Source organism: Thalassophryne amazonica, chromosome 6, assembly GCF_902500255.1.
Source record: "Thalassophryne amazonica chromosome 6, fThaAma1.1, whole genome shotgun sequence".
Lineage (NCBI taxonomy): Eukaryota > Metazoa > Chordata > Actinopteri > Batrachoidiformes > Batrachoididae > Thalassophryne > Thalassophryne amazonica.
In genome coordinates, this window is record NC_047108.1 from 73,793,430 (window position 1) to 73,817,736 (window position 24,307).

General features: G+C 44.2%; 1 protein-coding gene across 1 annotated transcript in view; it reads left to right on the forward strand.

Annotated features, from left to right (window-relative positions):
* lad1 (ladinin) overlaps positions 1 to 24,307 on the forward strand; it is a 67,364-nt gene that overhangs the window by 41,757 nt on the left and 1,300 nt on the right. Inside the window, exons 8-13 of the mRNA XM_034172494.1 lie at positions 5,926 to 5,968; positions 6,170 to 6,210; positions 6,647 to 6,713; positions 6,828 to 6,956; positions 7,116 to 7,205; positions 16,358 to 16,477. Coding sequence (XP_034028385.1) covers positions 5,926 to 5,968; positions 6,170 to 6,210; positions 6,647 to 6,713; positions 6,828 to 6,956; positions 7,116 to 7,205; positions 16,358 to 16,450 — 463 coding nt within the window. The 3' untranslated portion in view covers positions 16,451 to 16,477. The remainder of the gene's footprint in view (positions 1 to 5,925; positions 5,969 to 6,169; positions 6,211 to 6,646; positions 6,714 to 6,827; positions 6,957 to 7,115; positions 7,206 to 16,357; positions 16,478 to 24,307) is intronic.

Genomic DNA, 24,307 nt, shown 5'->3' on the forward strand with positions numbered 1-24,307 from the left:
CAGTGAGGCCGGGAGCTGGAGCCTCACTGCGGCGGGATTGATGACTTTAAGGATCTTGAAGGGTCCGATGTAGCGTTCCTGGAGTTTTGGGGAGTCCACTTGCAAAGGGATGTCCTTGGTGGACAACCACACTTCCTGCCCAGGACGATACGTAGGGGCCGGGGCCCGCCGCCGGTCTGCATGGTTCTTCGCCCTCGTCCGTGCCTTCAACAAAGCAGAACGGGCGGCACGCCACACCCGACGGCACTTCCGTAGGTGGGCCTGGACCGAGGGCACACCGACCTCCCCCTCAACCACCGGAAACAACGGGGGTTGATACCCCAAACACACCTCAAAGGGGGAGAGGCCGGTGGCGGACGACACTTGACTGTTGTGCGCGTACTCGATCCAGGCCAGGTGGGTACTCCAGGCCGTCGGGTGCGCGGCTGTTACACAGCGCAAGGTTTGCTCCATCTCCTGGTTTGCCCGCTCTGCTTGTCCGTTGGTCTGGGGGTGGTACCCGGACGAGAGACTGACCGTGGCCCCCAGTTCCCGGCAAAAGCTCCTCCAAACATGCGAGGAGAACTGGGGACCGCGATCGGAGACGATGTCTGATGGTATCCCATGCAGACGGGCGACGTGGTGGACTAGGAGGTCCGCTGTCTCCTGGGCCGTTGGGAGCTTCGGGAGGGCCACGAAGTGGGCCGCCTTGGAGAATCGGTCCACTATCGTGAGGACGACGGTGTTTCCCTGGGACGGCGGGAGACCCGTGACAAAATCCAGGCCGATGTGGGACCAGGGGCGATGAGGCACGGGCAGCGGCTGTAGCAATCCCGGTGTCTTACGGTGATCCGCCTTGCCCCTGGCACAGGTGGTACAGGCCTGGATGTAACCCCGGACGTCGGCCTCCAGGGACGCCCACCAGAAGCGCTGCCGGACGACTGCCATGGTTCTTCGCACCCCAGGGTGACAGGAGAGCTTAGAACCGTGACAGAAGTCCAGAACTGCAGCCCTGGCTTCTGGTGGGACGTAGAGTTTGTTCTTCGGTCCGGTTCCGGGGTCCGGGTCTCGTGTCAGGGCCTCCCGGACGGTCTTCTCCACGTCCCAGGTGAGGGCGGCCACGATAGCGGACTCCGGGATGATGGGTTTCCGGGGGATCTGACGGCTCCGTTTTGACCTCATCTTCGTGTACCCGGGACAAGGCATCCGATCTTTGGTTTTTGGTCCCGGGACGGTAGGTGATCCGGAAGTCAAAACGGCCGAAGAACAGTGACCAGCGGGCTTGCCTGGGGTTCAGTCGCTTGGCGGTCCTGATATACTCCAGGTTCCGGTGGTCAGTGAAAACCGTGAATGGCACGGACGTTCCCTCCAACAGATGTCTCCACTCCTCAAGAGCCTCTTTCACCGCAAGGAGCTCTCGATTGCCGACGTCATAGTTCCGTTCGGCTGGGGTCAACCTGCGGGAAAAATAGGCACACGGGTGAAGGACCTTATCGGTCTTCCCGCTCTGGGACAGCACGGCTCCTATCCCTGAGTCCGAGGCGTCCACTTCAACCACTAACTGGCGACTAGGATCGGGCTGCACCAGAACGGGTGCAGACGAGAAGCGCCGTTTCAACTCCTTAAACGCGGCATCGCACCGATCCGACCAGGTGAAGGGAACTTTTGGTGAGGTCAGGGCTGTCAGGGGGCTAACTACCTGACTGTAGCCCTTAATGAACCTCCTGTAGAAATTAGCAAAGCCTAGGAACTGTTGCAACTTCCTACGGCTTGTTGGTTGGGGCCAGTCTCTCACCGCCGCAACCTTGGCCGGATCAGGAGCGACAGAGTTGGAGGAGATGATGAACCCCAGGAAGGACAAAGAAGTGCGGTGGAACTCACACTTCTCGCCCTTCACAAACAGCCGGTTCTCTAACAACCGCTGCAGGACCTGACGTACATGCCGGACATGAGTCTCAGGATCCGGAGAAAAGATGAGTATATCGTCTAGGTATACGAAGACGAACCGGTGCAGGAAGTCCCGCAATACGTCGTTAACCAAGGCTTGGAACGTCGCGGGGGCATTTGTGAGGCCGAACGGCATGACCAGGTACTCAAAGTGACCTAAGGGGGTGTTGAATGCCGTCTTCCACTCGTCTCCCTTCCGGATCCGAACCAGATGATACGCGTTTCTAAGATCAAGCTTGGTAAAAATCTTGGCTCCATGCAGGGGCGTGAACACCGAATCCAACAGGGGTAACGGGTATCGGTTGCGAACCGTGATTTCGTTCAGCCCCCTATAATCAATGCATGGACGAAGTCCGCCATCTTTTTTACCCACGAAAAAGAAACCTGCGCCCATCGGGGAGGTGGAATTTCGGATCAACCCGGCAGCTAACGAGTCCCGGATGTAGGTCTCCATTGATTCGCGCTCAGGCCATGAGAGGTTGTACAGTCTACTGGACGGGAACCCACTGCCTGGAACCAAATCGATGGCACAATCGTACGGACGGTGGGGGGGGAGTGTGAGCGCCAGATCCTTGCTGAACACGTCGACAAGGTCGTGGTACTCTACCGGCACCGTCCCCAGATTGGGCGGGACTCTGACCTCCTCCTTAGCTTGGGAGCCGGGAGGAACCGAGGAACCTAGACACACCCGATGGCAGGTCTCGCTCCACTGAACCACTACCCCGGATGGCCAATCAATCCGGGGGTTGTGCTTCAACATCCAGGGAAAGCCTAAAACCACACGGGAAGTGGCCTGAGTCACAAAAAACTCGATCACCTCCCGGTGGTTTCCTGACACCACCAGCGTTACAGGTGGTGTCTTATGTGTGATCGGAGGGAGCAGGGAGCCATCTAGTGCTCGAACCTGCACAGGCGAGGTAAGTGCCACCAGAGGGAGCCCTATCTCCCTGGCCCATCTGCAGTCCAACAGATTCCCCTCAGAGCCCGTGTCCACCAGTGCTGGGGCCTTCAGGGTTAAATCCTCATACAGGATCGTGACTGGGAGTCGTGTAGCAATGTGGGTGTGTCCCACGTGAATGTCTCGACCCACCCCTAGCCCAGTCTCTAGGGGCGGGCGTTGGTGTTATAACCGCTCGGGGCAGTCTCTCACATGGTGCTCTAGTGCACCACAAACAAAACAAGCTCCATGGGCCCGTCTCCTCTGTGCAGCTGGTGCCCTAAATGTTGCCCTACTCGTGTCCATAGCTTCGTCAGTAGGGGGAGCTGTGGCCCCACGGAGCGCAGGGGCCGTGGAGTGTGGGGAAGGCGGAGCGCGGTCGGAACTGGAAGGGAGAGGGACGGCGCGTGCCCAGCCACGCCCTTCGTCTCGTTCCCGCCGACATTCTTCTAACCGGTTGTCCAACCGTATGACAAGATCGATAAGCCCGTCTAAATCCCGCGGTTCGTCCTTAGCCACCAGGTGCTCCTTGAGAACCAAAGACAGTCCGTTTACAAAGGGGGCGCGGAGGACAGCGTTATTCCAGCCGGATCTCGCAGCCGCGATGCGGAAGTCGACTGCATAAACGGCTACGCTCCGGCGCCCCTGTCTCATTGACAGTAGCACGGTTGAAGCGGTTTCTCCTCTATTAGGGTGATCGAACACGGTTCTGAGCCCCCTCACAAACCCATCGTATGTCAGAAGGAGCCGTGAATTCTGCTCCCAGAGCGCTGTAGCCCAAGCGCGTGCCTCACTGCGAAGCAGGTTTATGACATAAGCTACTTTACTAGCATCGGTCGCGTACATAACGGGACGCTGTGCGAAGACGAGCGAACACTGCATCAGAAAATCCGCGCACGTCTCCACACAGCCTCCGTACGGCTCTGGAGGGCTTATGTATGCTTCCGGGGAAGGAGGGAGAGGTCGTTGAACAACCAGTGGAACGTCAACGTTACGCACAGGATCTACGGGAGGGAGAGCCGCAGCGGCGCCCGGGGGGCGCGCTTCCACCTGCGTGGCGAGAGCCTCCACCCTGCGGTTCAGGAGGACGTTCTGCTCGGTCATGCAATCCAACCGAGTCGTGAAAGCGGTGAGGATCCGCTGCAACTCACCGATTACCCCTCCCGCGGACGCCTGCGCGTCCTGTTCTTCCATTGGCCGTTCAACAGCCGGTTGACGCCCCTCGGGATCCATGACGCTGGCCGAGATATCCTGTTGTGAAAGTGTAGGAACACGGACCCACAACAGGGGGCGCAAATGAACGGACAATGGAGAAGGTAAATAACAAGTTTTACTGTTGTGAAACGAGCACAACCAATACAACAATCAACAATTTGGGATTAAGCCGAATTCTGCTGGTGTCGTGTGGGCAGGCTCGAAGGTAGGAGACGTCCGTCCGAGTCGAACCGGAACCACCCAGATCTCCTCTGCCACCGAACCCTGGAAATACTGGAACCGCCAAGTCCCGAAGTCCCAGGTGGCCACTGCCTCCGCTCGTCGGATCCGGTACTGCTGGCAAGAGAGAGCAACAAACACACAGGTGTGGATGCGGCTGCACCCAGTAACACGGAGAGGGAAGAAGCCGCCTCCACCTCTCGTCACGTTAAAACAGGAAGGTGAGTACTTATCCAAGCAATTGGCTTTCGGTAGTCAGCTGTCCTGAAAGGTTTAACACGTATTATCAAATATACAGAATATGCTGCAGAGTAGTTTACCTCTATCTCAAGGCGATATCTCGGCACTGAGGTGGAGACGCCGTCCTGCTGATATACCTCCGTGCTGAGTGGAACAGCTGTGTCCAGTGATGGGTGACAGCTGTCACCCTGGCTGCTCTCGTGAGGTGGCAGCGCCCTCTGGTGCCTGGAGCCCACACTCCAGGCAGGGCGCCCTCTGGTGGTGGTGGGCCAGCAGTACCTCCTCTTCAGCGGCCCACACAACAGCCTCAAGTGGAGGAGTTTAAGTATCTCGGGGTCTTCTTCACGAGTGAGGGACGGATGGAGCGTGAGATCGATAGACAGATCGGTGCAGCATCTGCAGTGATGCGGTCGCTGTATCGGACCGTCATGGTGAAGAGAGAGCTGAGTAGGGGGGCAAAGCTCTCGATTTACCGATCGATCTACGTTCCGATCCTCACCTATGGTCATGAGATTTGGCTCATGACCGAAAGAACGAGATCGCGAGTACAAGCGGCCGAGATGAGTTTCCTCCGCAGGGTGGCTGGGCGCTCCCTTAGAGATAGGGTGAGGAGCTCGGTCACTTGGGAGGAGCTCGGAGTCGAGCCGCTGCTCCTCCACGTCGAAAGGAGTCAGTTGAGGTGGCTCGGGCATCTTTTACCGGATGCCACCTGGACGCCTCGCTGGAGAGGTGTTCCGGGCACGTCCCATTGGGAGGAGGCCCCGGGGAAGATCCAGGACACGCTGGAGGGACTACATCTCTAGGCTGGCTTGGGAATGCCTTGGGGTTCCCCCGGAGGAGCTGTGGGAGGTGTGTGTGGATCGGGAGGTCTGGGCGGCTTTGCTTGAGCTGCTGCCCCCGCGACCCAACTCCGGATAAAGCGGAAGAAAATGGATGGATGGATGGATGGATGGGTTTTCTGAAGTGTTCCTGAGCCCATGTGGTAAGATCCTTTACACAATGATGTCAGTTTTTAATGCAGTGCCGCCTGAGGGATCGAAGGTCATATGCAGCATTCAATGTTGTTTTTCGACCTTGCTGTTTATGTGGAGAAAGTTCATTCATCATTTTTCCCAGTCTTTTGTTGCTCCGTCCTAGCTTTTTTGAAATGTGTTACAGGCATCCATTTCAAAATGAGCAAATATTTGCACAAAAACAATAAAGTTAATCAGTTTGAACATTAAATATCTTGTCTTTATGGTGTATTCAGTTGAATATAGGTTGAAGAGGATTTGCAAATCATTGTGTTCTGTTTTTAATTTACATTTCACACAATGTCCCAACATCACTGGAATTTGGGGTTTTAGTATTTCTCACAATTTGTTGACAGTTGCATCAATGTGTTTTAGTGCAAGTGTCAGGATGGCTTCCAAGAAATTTGAATCCAACATGGTAAGAAAATTGTTCATTTTCCCCTTCAAGTCCACAATGAGTTTTTTTTTTTACAAAGCCTTTAAAAGATCTAAGTAAAAAATTGCACTTTTTACTTTCTTAATTAACCCGTTTGAGATTTTATAATTTACAGTTTGTGTTAACAGGTGTGATAGGTGTTTTCAGTGTCAGTAATATTAATTTTCTTTGGATTTGGACCAGGATCAAAACCAAGAAGACAAACCTCCATCTTTCCAGAGAAAGTGAGTTCCTCATCATATTTTTACCATTGTTAAAAAATATTTTTTGAAACTACTGTGTGCAAGATTTAGGGGTTTTCTTCGGGGTAAATTTTTACCAATTAGAAATTTAAAGCTACAGTGTGTTATTGTGGAACCTGTTGGTTGCGAGTACAGGCAAACAAGTTTGAGAACCCTAATTCTTGTGAAATGGAAGATTATACTTATTGATTATCGGAAAAGAAGACAAGGGAGCATGAATGCACATCGCCATCGGCAAGTGAAAACATAACAGGAAACAAAATCATGATTGGCAATGGCATAATGCAATGTGCAACCTCAGCACTAGATGGCACTCAATACTACACACTGTAGTTTTAAGTACAGCATTTATAGTACAGCAATTACATTGTCTTTGTATAAGAAATAAATATTTATTTATTCATTCATTCATTTCCAGTTCCAGACAGAGGGTGTCATCCAGGTCCATTCAGGAGAAGATGGAGCGACTTTCCCAGGCTGCACAGGTCACAGTCTGAACCAACAAAACACAGGAAACCAGCAAGCTCACTTTTGCTGTCAGTATAGTGCCAAGATTTTGTCCCTCGTTTGGTCTTGACCCTTAATTCTTGTGTTTGTAGAAGTCAGAAATGCCGCGATCTCCAGATGTGACCCAAAGGACCCTGGTCCTGCATGACGCAGTGTCCAGGAAGAGAGATCTTTATGAGCAGAAGGCATCGAGTCCCACCAGTCCTGGAGTTTCCAAACAGGTAGCGTTCATACCAGATCAACCAGGTCCATTAGGATTCTCTGATCTACTGTATCAGCAGAAGCCTGATTATATGAGAGACATTTGCCCTCCTTTCTTGAATTGATGGCTTATTGAAGACAGAGCACTAATTTTTTTTGTACTTCTCTGGTGTTATCAGGAATTCAGAAGCTTCTCATCAGGAGTATCAGAGCGGATCAATCGTTGGATCAGCAAGGCCAGCCAACATGGATCTTCACACATTTCTAGGGTCAGATCACATATTAAAGTACAGTTTCATTTTTCCAAACCACTCACTCACTCATCTTCAACCGCTTACTCCAATTAAGGGTCATGGAGTGCTGGAGCCTATCCCAGCAGGGCGAGAGGTGGAGTACACCCTGGACAGGACGCCAGTCTATCGCAGGGCCACATATAGACAGACAAACACATTCACACCCACATGTACTCCTACGGACAATTTAAAATTTCCAGTCCACCTAACCTGCATGTCTTTGGATGTGGGAGGAAGCCGGAGCACCCGGAGGGAACCCACTCAAACACGGGGAGAACATGCAAACTCCACACAGAAAGGCTACGTGTAGGAATCGATCCCATGACCTTCTTGCTGTGAAGCAACAATGCTAACCACTAAGCCACCATGCTGCCCTTTTCAAGTGATATTGAAACATTATTCACAATTTAAAAAAAAAAGTTTATGAAGGAATGAATGAGACAGCTGTACCAGAAGATGTGCAACTGTCAGTATGTTAGTGGTACAATGATGCCTGAAGAATTATGACCAGGTAGGTGTGTCTGTTCGAACGTACAGACTGTATCAACCCTGTAACAGTGTTAGAATTTATCTCCAGTCAGTTAATTTACTGCAGATGTCACTCATGTTAAATGGTCATAATAAATGCCTGATTGTAAGCGATGATAAAATGCAGGAATGTGTCAGTAAAGACTGGCAATACAATGATATGATTCAGAAATCAATTTTTAAAGCCAACAAACAATATCCCTGGATCGATGGTCTAATCATTATGCTGGCCCAAGAATAATGATAAGAATCAGTTGAGTGAAGCTTTTATGCTGCTACTTTCATGTCTTCAACTCTCTTTAAAATGTTCAAAGGTCAGTGCACAGGTTCAGAACATGAAAGTCCAGTTTAGAGCTTGTAATACCTATGTTGCTGGGTATTACATTGACAAGCTGCTGCTTGTCAGTGTTCAATCTGGGTGACGCACCACTGCTTTGTCTCTGCGACACACCAGGCTTGAATCATACCAAAATGAAGAAGAAGAAGACTGACGAGTTTAAACATCAAAAACCAACTACAGAGCATGTTCACAATGCTGGGCATCAAAACCAAATACCTTCAATTCAAGTTTCAGAAACAGACAAAACTCATTTTTCAAAGAAGTTATTGGCCTTATTGTTTTGCCACTGCTCCTAGAAATCTGTCAAGACAAATTGAGGTGGCTGGTGTGTTTAATAGTCCCACATTGAGCATTAATTGACCCAAAAATACAATGGTTTTTCCAAAATAATGTGACATCTTTGATATAATGTAAATTCAGCTGGACAGAAATAAGATGTACACCTAATAAGAAACATCACATTTACAGCATCCTTATTGTTTCTAGTTTCCATTGATACATGTGGTACTTTCAGGGCAATTACAGATGGTCCGTCCTGTTTTTCTTCAGTGAAGCAAAACAACCAAAATTTACTGTACACACAGGTCACCTTGCATTTAGTGGATAAAAAATACATGTTAAAACTTGTGGAAGTACCCAAAACACCTATTGGTTGATCGAAAGAATTGACAAAAATAACAACTTTTCATTAGATTTTTGGAATTTGATACTGTAGTCCTTTTATTTTGGGCATATTTCTTTCCATCCCACAGTGTCCGTCCATAAGCTACGTACATGTTGCTCCTCACTGTGGGAAGATTAAAAAAAATGTTGACCTAAGTGTGATGAAGACCTATCCAAACATACTCTATAATGACATCCATGAAAAAAATTCAAGTGGCCAAATCCCCACAACCAATGAACCTATATATCTATAAATATATATCTATATATATATATATATCTATATATAGATAGATAGATAGATAGATAGATAGATAGATAGATAGATAGATAGATAGATAGATAGATAGATAGATAGATAGATAGATAGATAGATAGATAGATAGATAGATAGATAGATAGATAGATAGATAGATAGATAGATAGATAGATAGATAGATAGATAGATAGATAGATAGATAGATAGATAGATAGATAGATAGATAGATATAATTTTTGCATAGTCACAGTGTTTACAACAGATATTTTGTGCATTTTTCACAAATTACATTTACTTTTGCATGACAACAGATCTCTTAAGGCTTACTGATTTTGTTCTTTTTACGATATTGGAGATAATTTTTCTTCATTCATTGCCAATTTACATAGATGAAGGTGACATTTTTTACTCAAATCAGAATTTGTGAAGATTTATTATTCACACATATTTAACTTTGGGATATTGAAGGTTTCAGAGATGGAAATCCTCATTTTGGTCCCACAGTGTCCATTCGTCACATGTACAGTCGGGAGCTCAGTCTAATATTATTAGTCATTATAAGTAACTTGTCTTTTAAAGATGAAATTGGTCAAGTACTGATTACATGTTTATGCTTCATTGAATTTAGGGCCCCTCAGATTAATTACTTGCAGTATATCACTTTAGAATGAAGCAGCAATGCAAGTGCAGAAGCACCAAGTGCAGTTCAATGAGTGCATGCTAAGTGCAATCAGTGTCACAGGGTATTTTGATCGGTGGCTTCAGAATTCTCATTAGGAGTGGAAATCTTGAACTGTACAGATATGGCCCTACTGTATAAAGCTTTCTGAAGGTGAGTCACCATGAGTTTCCTGATTTTAAGTCAATTCACATTCTTTCAAAAGCTGTTTGTCAAATTCGATTTTTGATAAGTAAAAAAATGCATGTGTCAATTATTCTAGGGTGTGCTGAGGTTGGTTTTAGGATGATTCCTTTTTATGCACATCCCACTCTGATAAATCAAGATGGCTACTACATGCATGGCAGCCATATTGATTTTATTTTCTGCCTCATAAATCTTAAAAATGCCCAGTCCTTTTGTTTTCACTTTCTCAGGGTACTAAAAGTATGTTAGGGTGGTAGGAATGCTTCATATAGATTTGTGGCATGCTCCAGTAATCAAGATGCCCCCATGGCAGCCATCTTGATTTTGGTTTACACCAGGGGTGGGCAATCATGTGCCATGAAGGGCCAAAGCACTGCAGGTTTTCCTTGCTACCAGTCACCTCAGCAGGTGATTTCATTAATGATCAGGTGTTTCAACAGGTAATTTCAAGACGACCAGGTGTTTATGTTCAAGGTAGAAGCTCATCAGCAACCCACCTGCTGAGGTGATTGGTTGCAAGGAAAACCTGCAGTGTCTCGGCCCTCGTTGCCCACCCCTGGTTTACACTAAATAACTTGTTAATATCTTGTCAATTTGTTTTCATTTCAAGGTATGTTTGGATGCTTAATACAGCCTTTTTCAATTGCATGTAAATCCTTAAAGCCATGGTCCATTCCGTGTAAAATCAGGCTTTTGTTTACTTTTAGTAAATTACTCCTATAAAACCTTGTGTCAGGCGAGGCACAAACCGAGCAGGACACAAATGCAAAACTCTCACAAGCAGACTGGTGTAAGAAAAAGGTTTAATTACAAGCTGGGATTCGGTACATGGGGGGTCCAGCAGCGAGGCAAAGGTACACTCAAACATGAGGCTGAGGCTTGGTTGAGAAAACAGGCAAAGGTCAAAATACACAGTGTGGTGGCAATCAGAGACAAAATCGTGGTCACGGACAAAGCAAGGTCAAATATCAGCAGGCTGAATTCGGGGCAAAACAACGCAAGGTCGTGAGTGCTGGAAAGTGAAATCATTCAACAATCAAGCGAGGGACTGTGAGACTGTGAGGGCTTAAATAACTGGTGAAGTAATTAGTGCAACAAGACACAGGTGTTGGTGAAGGTTCTGGAAGGAGGCTTGACCAGGGAAGACAAAAGGTAAGTGCAAGAGAATGAAGGCAGGAAGACACAGTGGAGTGATGAAAGTAACAAAGACACGTGAGCAAGTACAAGAGTGGGAGTGAGTGAAAATACAAAGCAGACAGAAACAAAGACACAATAGCTGGTGCAGTGACATGGAGTGGGAACATATTTGGGCGGGCATGAAGGAAACGTAGAAAAATGAACAGAGCTAAAACAGAATCATATATAAACCAGACCTGACAGAACTAAGAAGATGGCAGTAAACAAAGAAATCAATTATCTTAAAACTAGAACCGGAGTGAGACGGATCAAATATAAAAGTGAATGCAATAATAAGTGGATGCCCTTCCTGGCGCAACTCCACATTACATGGAGAAATGTGGCAGGGGTGAGATTTGAACCCTGAACCTTCTGCACTGAAACCAAGTGCATTAACCACTTGCCCACCACCCCTGCTCAGAGATAAATAATGACCAATACCTGTGACAAAAGCAAAATACCAAAAATGTGATAAACTGAACTGTAGACCAAAGCATAAATGAACAGAAACAAACCAGGACTGAAGTGACTAAGTGAACATGAATGACAAATACCAGGATAACAGAAACAAAACTAATGATAACATAAACCTGACGAGACATGGATAAACTGGCGGACTAATAACAGATGGCCCTAAAGGGCCAGATCTTGACACCTTGCCCTTTAATTTGATGTTGTATCGGCAACTTGGCTAAATAGGATTTGCGATATCGACAGACCACATTAGAAAATGCATGTGTTGTCTGCAAAAAGTAAACAAAAAAGGAAATTAATTGTGGCACGCATAATTCAAATGGACAATGGCTTTAATATAATTTGCATTTCAGTGCTCTATGCATAGAAAACATTATATGTAAATCCTTGTTAGATTTTTGATGGTCTATATGTCCCACAGTGTGTGTCCGTCACATGCACATTGTCCCACAGTGTCCGTCCATCACAGATATTTCAGCACATTCTCTACATAAAACTATACCCCTTCCAGCAAAACCTCTTGCATGAGGCTTGGGCACTACAGAAGGCATGTTTCAAACAGTTTTTTTTTTTTACTTCTTTCTTTTGGTTTTGTATTCCAGTTTTTGGGCCTTTTCATGCAAAAGAGCGACCAGGATTTTATTCAGAGAATAAAGATTGTTTAAAAACCTACATTCTCAAGACCCTAGTGGTCCATACTTAAAAACAAATACATGTTCCACTTGTTTTGAAGAATTTGTTGTTTTTTTTTCACTGTTGCTGTTACATTTTGATGCCCAGGTTGGTGAACACACTTTCCACCGAAATTGATGCTATGCTAACAGGCTAAAAACAACTGGCTTCTCCTTCTGGGCTTCTTCTGTGCTGCTACTGTATGTGGTGCTGCTGTCCCTTCATGAACAAAAAGGCGCAGTAGTAAAAATCTTTCTTTCTTTCATTAAATACAGTACATCCAGAAAGTATTTTGTTATGTTACAGCCTTATTCCAAAATGAATTAAATTCATTTTTTCCTCAAAGTTCTACACACAACACCCCATAATGACAATGTGAAAAAGTTATTTTGAGAAAATTTTGCGTACTTAAGTATTCACAGCCTTTGCAGTGAAGCTCAAAATTTACCACAGATGCATCCTGTTTCCACTGATCATCCTTCAGATGTTTCTACAGCTTAACTGGAGTCCACCTGGGGTAAATTCAGTTAATTGGACATGATTTGGAAAGACACAGACCTGTTTACATATATGGTCACACAGTTGACAGTGCATGTCAGAGCACAAACCAAGCATGAAGTAAAAGAAATTGACTGTAGACCTCTGAGACAGGATTGTCTCAAGGCACAAAGCGTAAAGGTACAGAAACATTTCTGCTGCTTTGAAGGTCCCAGTGAGCACTGTGGTCTCCATCATCTGTAAATGGAAGTAGTTTAAATCCACCAGGACTCTTCTTAGAGCTGGCCACCCGTCTAAATTGAGTGATTAGGGGAGAAACGCCTTAGATAGGGAGGTGAACAAGAACCCAATGGTCACTGTCAGAGCGCCAGCATTACTCTGTGGAGAGAGGAGAACCATCTCTGTCGCAATCCACCAATCAGGCCTGTATGGTAGAGTGGCCAGACAGAAGCCACTCCTTAGTAAAAGGCACATGGCAGCCCACCTGGAGTTTGCCAAAAGGCACCTGAAGGACTCTCAGACCATGAGAAACAAAATTCTCTCATCTGATGAGACAAAGATTGGCATGAATGCCAGGCATCATGTTTGGAGGAAACCAGGCATCATCCCTACAGTGAAGCATGGTGGTGGCAGCATCATGTTATGGGGATGTTTTTCCGTGGCAGGAACTGGGAGACTAGTCAGGATTGAGAGAAAAATGAATGTAGCAATGTACAGAGGCATCCTGGATGAAAGACTGCTCCAGAGCGCTCTTGACCTCAGACTGGGGCGACGGTTCATCTTTCAGCAGGACAATGACCCTAAGCAAACAGCCAAGATATCAAAGGAGCGGCTTCAGGACAACTCTGTGAATGTCCTTGAGTAACCCAGCCAGAGCCAGACCTGAATCGGATTGAACATCTCTGGAGAGATCTGAAAATGGCTGTGCACCGATGCTCCCCATCCAACCTGATGGAGCTTGAGAGGTGCTGCAAAAGAGGAATGGACAGAACTGCCCAAAAATAGGTGCACCAAGCTTGTGGCAACACATTCAAGAAGAGTTGAGGCTGTAATTGCTGCCAAAGGTGCATCAAGAAAGTATTGAGGAAAGGGTGTGAATACTTGGCAAAAATTTCAAAACAACTTATTTCATGGTGTCATTATGGGGTGTTGTGAGTAGAATTTTGAGGGGAAAATTAATTTATTCCATTGTGGAATAAGACTTTAACATAACCAAATGCGGAAAAAGTGAAGCACTGTGAATACGTTCCGGATGCTCTGTATGTATTTGAAGGTGAGTAATGCCACTGTTTGCTTATTCTAATTTATAATGAAAAATATAGAATTGTATTGATTACATTGTATCACAGTGAATCCAATCCTTCCATCATGAAAACGTATCATCCCTGAATCGTGTCATAGCCCATATATGAAGGTACATATTGGATAATTTTATAAGGGACAGCAACATGCACCTATTAACTACATGATGCAGTTTTAAAATTCAGAATTACGTAATGCAATCCACATTGAGGGTCCAGTATGGATCACTTATAGTCTTTTTTTTTTCATGGGATTTTACCTCACATGATTTAAGTTGCCAAATATGATTACAGCAGTCAGATGCTTGATTGCTTTCCATATTTTACTCTGATTAAAGTTACAAAAATGAACTAGTCCCTCAGTTTGACTGTTGCATTGTTGCTGGGCCATCTCTATGGAGCTAAATCAAGGCCAAAAGTTTTGTAATCTGAAAATAAAAAAGATTGAAAAAATAAGTTTTGAAACTGAAAATTAAAGTTTTGTAATCTGAAAATAAAAAAAGATTGAAAAAATAAATTTTGAAACTGAAAATTCAATGATTGTTCTTGAATTTTATAATCATTTAAAAAGTATTATCAAAATAAAAATAAGTGTAAGATATATATTTTTGAGTTTAAATAAATTTTTGATTCAGCTCTTTAATTATTTTGATCAAATAATTTATTTTCATTCAAATTTATTTTTTTTCACCTTCAGTTCTTATTTTTTCAGTTTCAAACTTTTGGCCCCTTCTGGCGTGGGAGGGCATGGCATTGTGAGTGACAGGAGAGCAATCAGTCCTCACATGATGTTACTTTCAGGAAATGTGGGTACTTTGATAGATAGTGACTTAACACTTTCTCTCCACTGTATTGTCTTGATATCTGTAAATAAAGTGATGCTAAAGATGTCTATTACAAGTAATTCTAGATCACTCTTGGTCATTTTTGATGTTTAAAAACTGGAAAATATGCAAGATTGTAAAGTTTAACACCTATACCTAAAAAACCGATGTGTCCCAAATCCACACAAGACCATGAACGCAGCGCAGCATCGCCACATGAAAATGAGGCAGGTCGCTCATTTTACAGGCTGCAGTGGAGTGTTACGAGCTTTCTCAGTGACACACAGAGAGACCTGGCTCAGCAGATCTGAAGGAAGCTTTAATATGGACACAACCAAACAGACTGCCCGGAAATCCAAATCCAAAGCCGCCCGGAAGAGCGCTCCGTCTACCGGCGGTGTGAAGTAGCCTCGCCGCTACCAGAAATCCATCGAACTGCTGATCCACAAGCTGCCCTTCCAGCACCTGGTGAGAGAAATCGCTCAGGACTTCCAAGACCGACCTCCGCTTTCAGAGCTCCGCTGTGATGCTCTGCAGGAGGCCGGCGAGGCTGACCTGGTCGGCAGCTTGTGGATCAGCAGCTCAGTGGATTTCTGGTAGCGGTGGATCTCTCAGCGCCTCAGTGCCGGGCCTGTAACGTTGGGGCTTCCTCACACCGCCGGTAGCCGGAGCGCTCTTCCGGGCGGCTTTGGATTTGGATTTCCGGGCAGTCAACTTTGTTACATCGTCATTAAATTCACTATCCGGTACAACATACGTATCCACTGAACCAACTGCTACACATCGATCACAATAAAAGCTTTATCTCGAGGGTTTAAAGCCTCGTAATAAGCTTTCATTCTCTCTGTTTTCTTTCACGCGCCAGCTGCGTAGTAAATAAACGATGGAGACGGGAGCAGAGTCATTATCTATCAAAGTACCCACGTTTCCTGAAAGCAACATCATGTGAGGACTGATTGCTCTGCTGTCACTCACAATTCCACGCTCTCCCACGCCAAAACGGGGCCAAAAGTTTGAAACTGAAAAAATAAGATCTGAAGAAAGAAAAGAAATTTGAATGAAAATAAGTTATTTGATCAAAAAGATTACAGAGCTGAATCAAAAATTTATTTAAACTGAAAAATATATATCTTACACATATTTTTATTTTGATAATACTTTTTAAATGATTATAAAATTCAAGAACAAACATTGAATTTTCAGTTTCAAAATTTATTTTTTCAATCTTTTTTTATTTTCAGATTACAAAACTTTAATTTTCAGTTTCAAAATTTATTTTTTCAATCTTTTTTTTATTTTCAGATTACAAAACTTTTGGCCTTGATTTAGCTCCATACATCTTAACCATATTTCCTTCATGGCACTAGGGGGCAGTATAAACTCTTTTATATGCTATGAGCATAGTAAGAGATTTTAAATTTAAAAATTTATGTTGTTGTCAAATGAATTTATAGAGTGCTTGTCTGTTTCTGTTTGACTGATTTTTTCACACATTAATAAGGACAGTCTTGTCATGTTTTCTCTGCAGGACATGAAACATGTGGATATTAGCAGTAAGAGAAGCCTGTTTGAAACAGAAGACAATACCGCAAAAGCCAACAATAAAAAATTCCACACTTGAAGGATGACTTTTTAAAATGCCCAGTCGGTGAGTATTTTGAGGTCAAACCTTAAAAGATTTAGAACAGAGACCAGTTTCGACCTGAATGACAACAATCCAGGTCTAAACTGGTCCGTCCCCAACACCTGAATGTACAATCCCTGGCAAAAAATTATGGAATCACCGGCCTTGGAGGATGTTTATTCAGTTGTTTAATTTTGTAGAAAAAAAGCAGATCACAGACATGACACAAAACTAAAGTCATTTCAAATGGCAACTTTCTGGCTTTAAGAAACACTATAAGAAATCAGGAAAAAAATTGTGGCAGTCAGTAACGGTTACTTTTTTAGACCAAGCAGAGGGAAAAAATATGGAATCATGAAAAACAAAAGAACGCTCCAACACATCACTAGTATTTTGTTGCACCACCTCTGGCTTTTATAACAGCTTGCAGTCTCTGAGGCATGGACTTAATGAGTGACAAACAGTACTCTTCATCAATCTGGCTCCAACTTTCTCTGATTGCTGTTGCCAGATCAGCTTTGCAGGTTGGAGCCTTGTCATGGACCATTTTCTTCAACTTCCACCAAAGATTTTCAATTGGATTAAGATATGGACTATTTGCAGGCCATGACATTGACCCTATGTGTCTTTTTGCAAGGAATGTTTTCACAGTTTTTGCTCTATGGCAAGATGCATTATCATCTTGAAAAATGATTTCATCATCCCCAAACATCCTTTCAATTGATGGGATAAGAAAAGTGTCCAAAATATCAATGTAAACTTGTGCATTTATTGATGATGTAATGACAGCCATCTCCCCAGTGCCTTTACCTGACATGCAGCCCCATATCATCAATGACTGTAGAAATTTACATGTTCTCTTCAGGCAGTCATCTTTATAAATCTCATTGGAACGGCACCAAACAAAAGTTCCAGCATCATCACCTTGCCCAATGCAGATTCGAGATTCATCACTGAATATGACTTTCATCCAGTCATCCACTGTCCACGATTGCTTTTCCTTAGCCCATTGTAACCTTGTTTTTTCTGTTTAGGTGTTAATGATGGCTTTCGTTTATCTTTTCTGTATGTAAATCCCATTTCCTTTAGGCGGTTTCTTACAGTTCGGTCACAGACCTTGACTCCAGTTTCCTCCCATTCGTTCCTCATTTGTTTTGTTGTGCATTTTCGATTTTTGAGACATATTGCTTTAAGTTTTCTGTCTTGATGTCTTCCTTGGTCTACCAGTATGTTTGCCTTGTATTTGTTTGTTTGCCCAGTATGTTGTTTGTTTTTGGTCCAGAGTGTAGACACAGCTGACTGTGAACAACCAACATCTTTTGCAACATTGCGTGATGATTTACCATCTTTTAAGAGTTTGATAATCCTCTCCTTTGTTTCAATTGACATCTCTCGTGTTGGAGCCATGATTCATGTCAGTCCACTTGGTGCAACAGCTCTCCAAGGTGTGATCACTCCTTTTTAGATGCAGACTAACGAGCAGATCTGATTTGATGCAGGTGTTAGTTTTGGGGATGAAAATTTACAGGGTGATTCCATAATTTATTCCTCAGAATTGAGTGAGTCCATATTTTTTTCCCTCTGCTTGGTCTAAAAAAGTAACCGTTACTGACTGCCACAATTTTTTTTCTTGATTTCTTATAGTGTTTCTTAAAGCCAGAAAGTTGCCATTTGAAATGACTTTAGTTTTGTGTCATGTCTGTGATCTGCTTTTTCTACAAAATTAAACAACTGAATGAACATCCTCCGAGGCCGGTGATTCCATAATTATTGCCAGGGGTTGTAGCCATGTTGGCATCACATTGGTTCTCCATTAGCTCAAATCAGCACTGAGACTAGATCGTGCTCGAGAAGGGAATTACATGGCAAAAATGCAGCGCAAGTTCTCTCACGCCGCAAATGGTACACCTCAAATGGTACACCTCATGTGTTGGACACAAAGTCATTCCAGAATGACCTACATAAAGACCCTCCAGAGGGACCTAATACCAAACATGCTCAGCGGTCATCTTAGGTCAGTGGTTAACATCTATTACAACAGAACATTAAGACTGTAAGCACTTGGATCTGAAAGATTTGCATCTTTATGCTCCTGCAAAAACTTTGGAACGGTTATGAGTCTGAGCCAGGAATTAAGTAGAGTCGAAACCCCAATAGCAGGTCAGCCAGGACACAAGAGGTGAGTTCCAAAAAATTGCAGTGTTTAATTTGCAACAGGTGAGTCAAAAAGAGTCAAAACACACAAAAGGGTGTAGGGAAGGTTCCAACAAAAATACAGTCTTTAACCCAACACTGGGTAGGGAGAGAAACCAAATAGCTATAGAGGAAAGAAAGAAAGGGAGTGCAAACACCAAAGAATACATACAACCCCAATTCCAATGAAGTTGGGACATTGTTTAAAATGTAAATTAAAAACAGAATACAATGATTTGCAAATCCTCTTTAATCTATATTCAATTGAATACACCACAAAGACAAGATATTTAATATTCAAACTGATAAACTTTATTGTTTCTGTTAATTTACATTTTACACGTCCTGACTTCATTGGAATTGGGGTTGTACTTACAAACCCGAGGAAAACACACAGAACACCAGCAATCACCAACTAACCAGTAACACGAAAGACACTAAACAAATGGACCTGCAATGGAAAGACAAACAGAAGTGGCTTAAATAAACAGACCAATGAACCACAGGTGCAAATGATCAGAGCGACAGAAACGTGCTAATAAAAGGAAACACAAGGGGGGAGCAAACAGACATCTACAAGCATCATCTCTTGATAACGGAATAAACCGATGAACCAACGCAAACAACCGAAGTATAACAACACGAGGAAGGAGACGAATTACAGAAAGTCAGAGGCTGGAGATCCACATAACATACACGCACGAGACTGACACTATAATGACATTTCACGCACACACATGACAGAGAGGATTGCATCCCCACACTGGGACAGAGACACGTAGGACTGAGACACCCACACGCACACAAGTGCAAGTGCATGCGAACACACGGGCAGGTACACGACTGATAGCAGGAGGGGGTGTACATAACAGAACACAAACCAACATAGAACGCAGGAGTTAAATAAAGTGCAACAGAAAGACACAAGACTGACAGGTAAGGACTCAGAGGTGGAACACGGGGGACAGACATGACACAAAACCAATAAAACCCCATTACAGATGACCCCACAACAGGAACTGTAAAATACCACTATGTGGCCATCTCATGATTCAGTAAGGTCTTCCTAGGCAATATCAAACACTGAAGAGACAGAGACATTAACATCAAAGCCAGAATAATCTGTACAGCCTTTGGGTGTTTTTTTTTGTTTGTTTTCTTTTGTTTTTTGTTTGTTTTGTAAAATTTATCTCATCAAGAATATTTTTTCCTTGGAACCAGTAGAATTTTATTCCTCAGCAGATAGATAAAGGATACATAATATTATATTGTCAATATGGTCAAAATTCACACTGTCTGTAGACGATTTAGAATTTTGACCTCTAATGGGTCGAAATTCAAGCAGTCAAACGCCATGACCTGCATTTGATAGTGATATTATAGATTCAATTTAATTCCATTTATTTTATTTCTATAGCACCAAATCACAACAAACCTCCCTCAAGTCACCACATGAGTAGGGTCCAACCTTACCAACCCCCCTGAGCAAGCACACAGGCAACAGGGGTAAAGAAAAACTTCTGATGATACTGAGGAAGAAACATCAAGCATACCAGACTCACAGCTGGGGCCACAGCTTAGGCCATTCTAACAGTTACAAGGTTTTTACAAAGTTTTACAAAGCTGTAGGAAAACAAAACAAAAAAAAAAAACAGAATGGCATCAAAAACAGTGCATTATTGAGGTGAGCATGCAGTCATTGGCAGCACAGGCAGGGTGTCGTGAGATCAGTCCAGTGCTTTGGGATGCAGGGCCAGCATCCATCCATCGCCTTGTCAGTTTCACTTTAGTAAAAGCTGTCTTCATGGAAGACTGCATTCCAAAAGCTGATTGCAGTGGCTCAGAGAGGTCAGTCACCCTCAGCAAGGTAGTCCACGGGCCTCTGCTTTAGCTTTAGCCAGGGCATCTCATGGTCAGTCCAGTGCCTTTGACGTCTCGTTAGTGCCTCAGACAGAGAGAAAAAGATCAGAATCAGTTGGCCGGAAATAACTACACCTGTTGTGAAAGTGTAGGGACACGGACCCACAACAGGGGGCGCAAATGAACAGACAATGGAATAAGCCAAAATATAACAATTTAATGTTGTGAATGTGCACAACAGAGCAACAGACAACACAATTGAGATTAACAGTCAATTAGTCACGGTGTCGTGTGGGCAGGCTCGAAGATAGAAGACACCCGTCCAGAAAAGACCCGGATCCCACACACCTTCCACTTCCACCGGATCTGAAGCACCCCGGAGCCACCAAGCGCTGGGTCCCCAGATGGCCACTGCCTCCGGCTGTCAGATCGGGTACTGCTGGCAGGAAGAACAGACAGGTGATGGTGGGTGCGTGAACACCCAGCAAACAGTTCAGAACAATGGTGGAAAACACCTCCATCTCTTAATCACTATACTCCCAAACTAACTGCAGATCCTGATGGTACACTTAGCAGTCCACAACCGAGGAGCGGAGTACGCCAGCTCCCCCAACACACGACTACTCCTTAGCGTACAAATAAGGTTCGTCTGCAAAAGCAGGGATTACACACAGAAGTAAAGACGTTACTACTGTAGAGTTTACACGGGCTGAGCAGTTTACCTGATTGGTAGACGATTTCTCAGCAGTGAGGTGAAGATGCTGCCCGGCTCTTATGGAGATGTGGTTGATGATGATGAGTGACAGCTGGTGTTGTTGATGAGTGACAGCTGCCACTCCCGGTTGCTCCGGCGCCCTCTCGTGCCTGAAGCCCGCACTTCAGGCAGGGCGCCCTCTGGTGGTGGGCCAGCAGTACCTCCTCTTCAGCGGCCCACACAACAACACCTACGGTATGAGTTCACCAGCAGTAAATCGACAGGGAAGCAGAGAGAATACTAAGGTGATCACTGGCAGCGAGACGTGAGCTTCACTAACAGACCCAGAATTTAGATGAAGTGAGGCTAATTCCATTCTGCTGTTCTGTTGCTAATAAAATGAATTAAAAGCAGAGGAGGCACAGTTCCATACTATGCCAGTATGCTAGTCATACGAGAGGAAGAATAGATGCATCTTTAGTCTGGACTCGACCGTCTCTGCGGAATCTGAAGATCATTGTACACTGCAGGTGCATGATAAAAGAAGAGTCTGTGGCCTGCAGACTTTTTTTCACCTTCAATTTATTTTCATTTATATAGTGCCAAATCAATCAATCAATCAACTTTTTTCTTATATAGCGCCAAATCACAACAAACAGTTGCCCCAAGGCGCTCCATATTGCAAGGCAAGGCCATACAATAACCATGAAAAACCCCAACGGTCAAAACGACCCCCTATGAGCAAGCACTTGGCCACAGTGGGAAGGAAAAACTCCCTTTTAACAGGAAGAAACCTCCAGCAGAACCAGGCTCAGGGAGGGGCAGTCTTCTGCTGGGACTGGTTGGGGCTGGGGGAAAGAACCAGGAAAAAGACATGCCGAGAAGGGGGGCAGAGATCGATCACTAATGATTAAATGCAGAGTGATGCATACGGAGCAAAAAAAGAAAGAAACAGTGCATCATGGGAACCCCCCACAGTCTACGTCTAAAGCAACATAACCAAGGGATGGTCCAGGGTCACCCGATCCAGCCCTAACTATAAGCCTTAGCGAAAAGGAAAGTTTTAAGCCTAATCTTAAAAGTAGAGAGGGTATCTGTCTCCCTGATCTGAATTGGGAGCTGGTTCCACAGGAGAGGAGCCTGAAAGCTGAAGGCTCTGCCTCCCATTCTACTCTTACAAACCCTAGGAACCACAAGTAAGCCCGCAGTCTGAGAGCGAAGCGCTCTAATGGGGTAATATGGTACTACGAGGTCCCTAAGATAAAATGGGACCTGATTATTCAAAACCTTATAAGTAAGAAGAAGAATTTTAAATTCTATTCTAGAATTAACAGGAAGCCAATGAAGAGAGGCCAACACGGGTGAGATATGCTCTCTCCTGCTAGTCCCCGTCAGTACTCTAGCTGCAGCATTCTGAACCAACTGAAGGCTTTTTAGGGAACTTTTAGGACAACCTGATAATAATGAATTACAATAGTCCAGCCTAGAGGAAATAAATGCATGAATTAGTTTTTCAGCATCACTCTGAGACAAGACCTTTCTGATTTTAGAAATATTGCGTAAATGCAAAAAGGCAGTCCTACATATTTGTTTAATATGCGCTTTGAATGACATATCCTGATCAAAATAACTCCAAGATTTCTCACAGTATTACTAGAGATCAGGGAAATGCCATCCAGAGTAACGATCTGGTTAGACACCATGCTTCTAAGATTTGTGGGGCCAAGTACAATAACTTCAGTTTTATCTGAGTTTAAAAGCAGGAAATTAGAGGTCATCCATGTCTTTATGTCTGTAAGACAATCCTGCAGTTTAGCTAATTGGTGTGTATCCTCTGGCTTCATGGATAGATAAAGCTGGGTATCATCTGCGTAACAATGAAAATTTAAGCAATACCGTCTAATAATACTGCCCAAGGGAAGCATGTATAAAGTGAATAAAATTGGTCCTAGCACAGAACCTTGTGGAACTCCATAATTAATTTTAGTCTGTGAAGAAGATTCCCCATTTACATGAACAAACTGTAATCTATTAGACAAATATGATTCAAACCACCGCAGCGCAATGCCTTTAATACCTATGACATGCTCTAATCTCTGTAATAAAATTTTATGGTCAACAGTATCAAAAGCAGCACTGAGGTCCAACAGAACAAGCACAGAGATAAGTCCACTGTCCGAAGCCATAAGAAGATCATTTGTAACCTTCACTAATGCTGTTTCTGTACTATGATGAATTCTAAAACCTGACTGAAACTCTTCAAATAGACCATTCCTCTGCAGGTGATCAGTTAGCTGTTTTACAACTACCCTCTCAAGAATCTTTGAGAGAAAAGGAAGGTTGGAGATTGGCCTATAATTAGCTAAGATAGCTGGGTCAAGTGATGGCTTTTTAAGTAATGGTTTAATTACTGCCACCTTAAAGGCCTGTGGTACATAACCAACTAACAAAGATAGATTGATCATATTTAAGATTGAAGCATTAAATAATGGTAGGACTTCCTTGAGCAGCCTGGCAGGAATGGGGTCTAATAAGCATGTTGATGGTTTGGATGAAGTAACTAATGAAAATAACTCAGGCAGAACAATCGGAGAGAAAGAGTCTAACCAAATACCGGCATCACTGAAAGCAGCCAAAGATAACGATACATCTTTGGGATGGTTATGAGTAATTTTTTCTCTAATAGTCAAAATTTTGTTAGCAAAGAAAGTCATGAAGTCATCACTAGTTAAAGTTAATGGAATACTCAGCTCAATAGAGCTCTGACTCTTTGTCAGCCTGGCTACAGTGCTGAAAAGAAACCTGGGGTTGTTCTTATTTTCTTCAATTAGTGATGAGTAGAAAGATGTCCTAGCTTCACGGAGGGCTTTCTTATAGAGCAACAAACTCTTTTTCCAGGCTAAGTGAAGATCTTCTAAATTAGTGAGACGCCATTTCCTCTCCAACTTACGGGTTATCTGCAACAAAGTTGCAACAAATCACAACAAAGTTGCTGCAAGGCGCTTCACACAAGTAAGATCCAACATTACCAACCCCCAGGGCAAGCACACAGGCAACAGTGATAAGGAAAAACTCCCTCTGATGATTTGAGGAAGAAACCTCAAGCA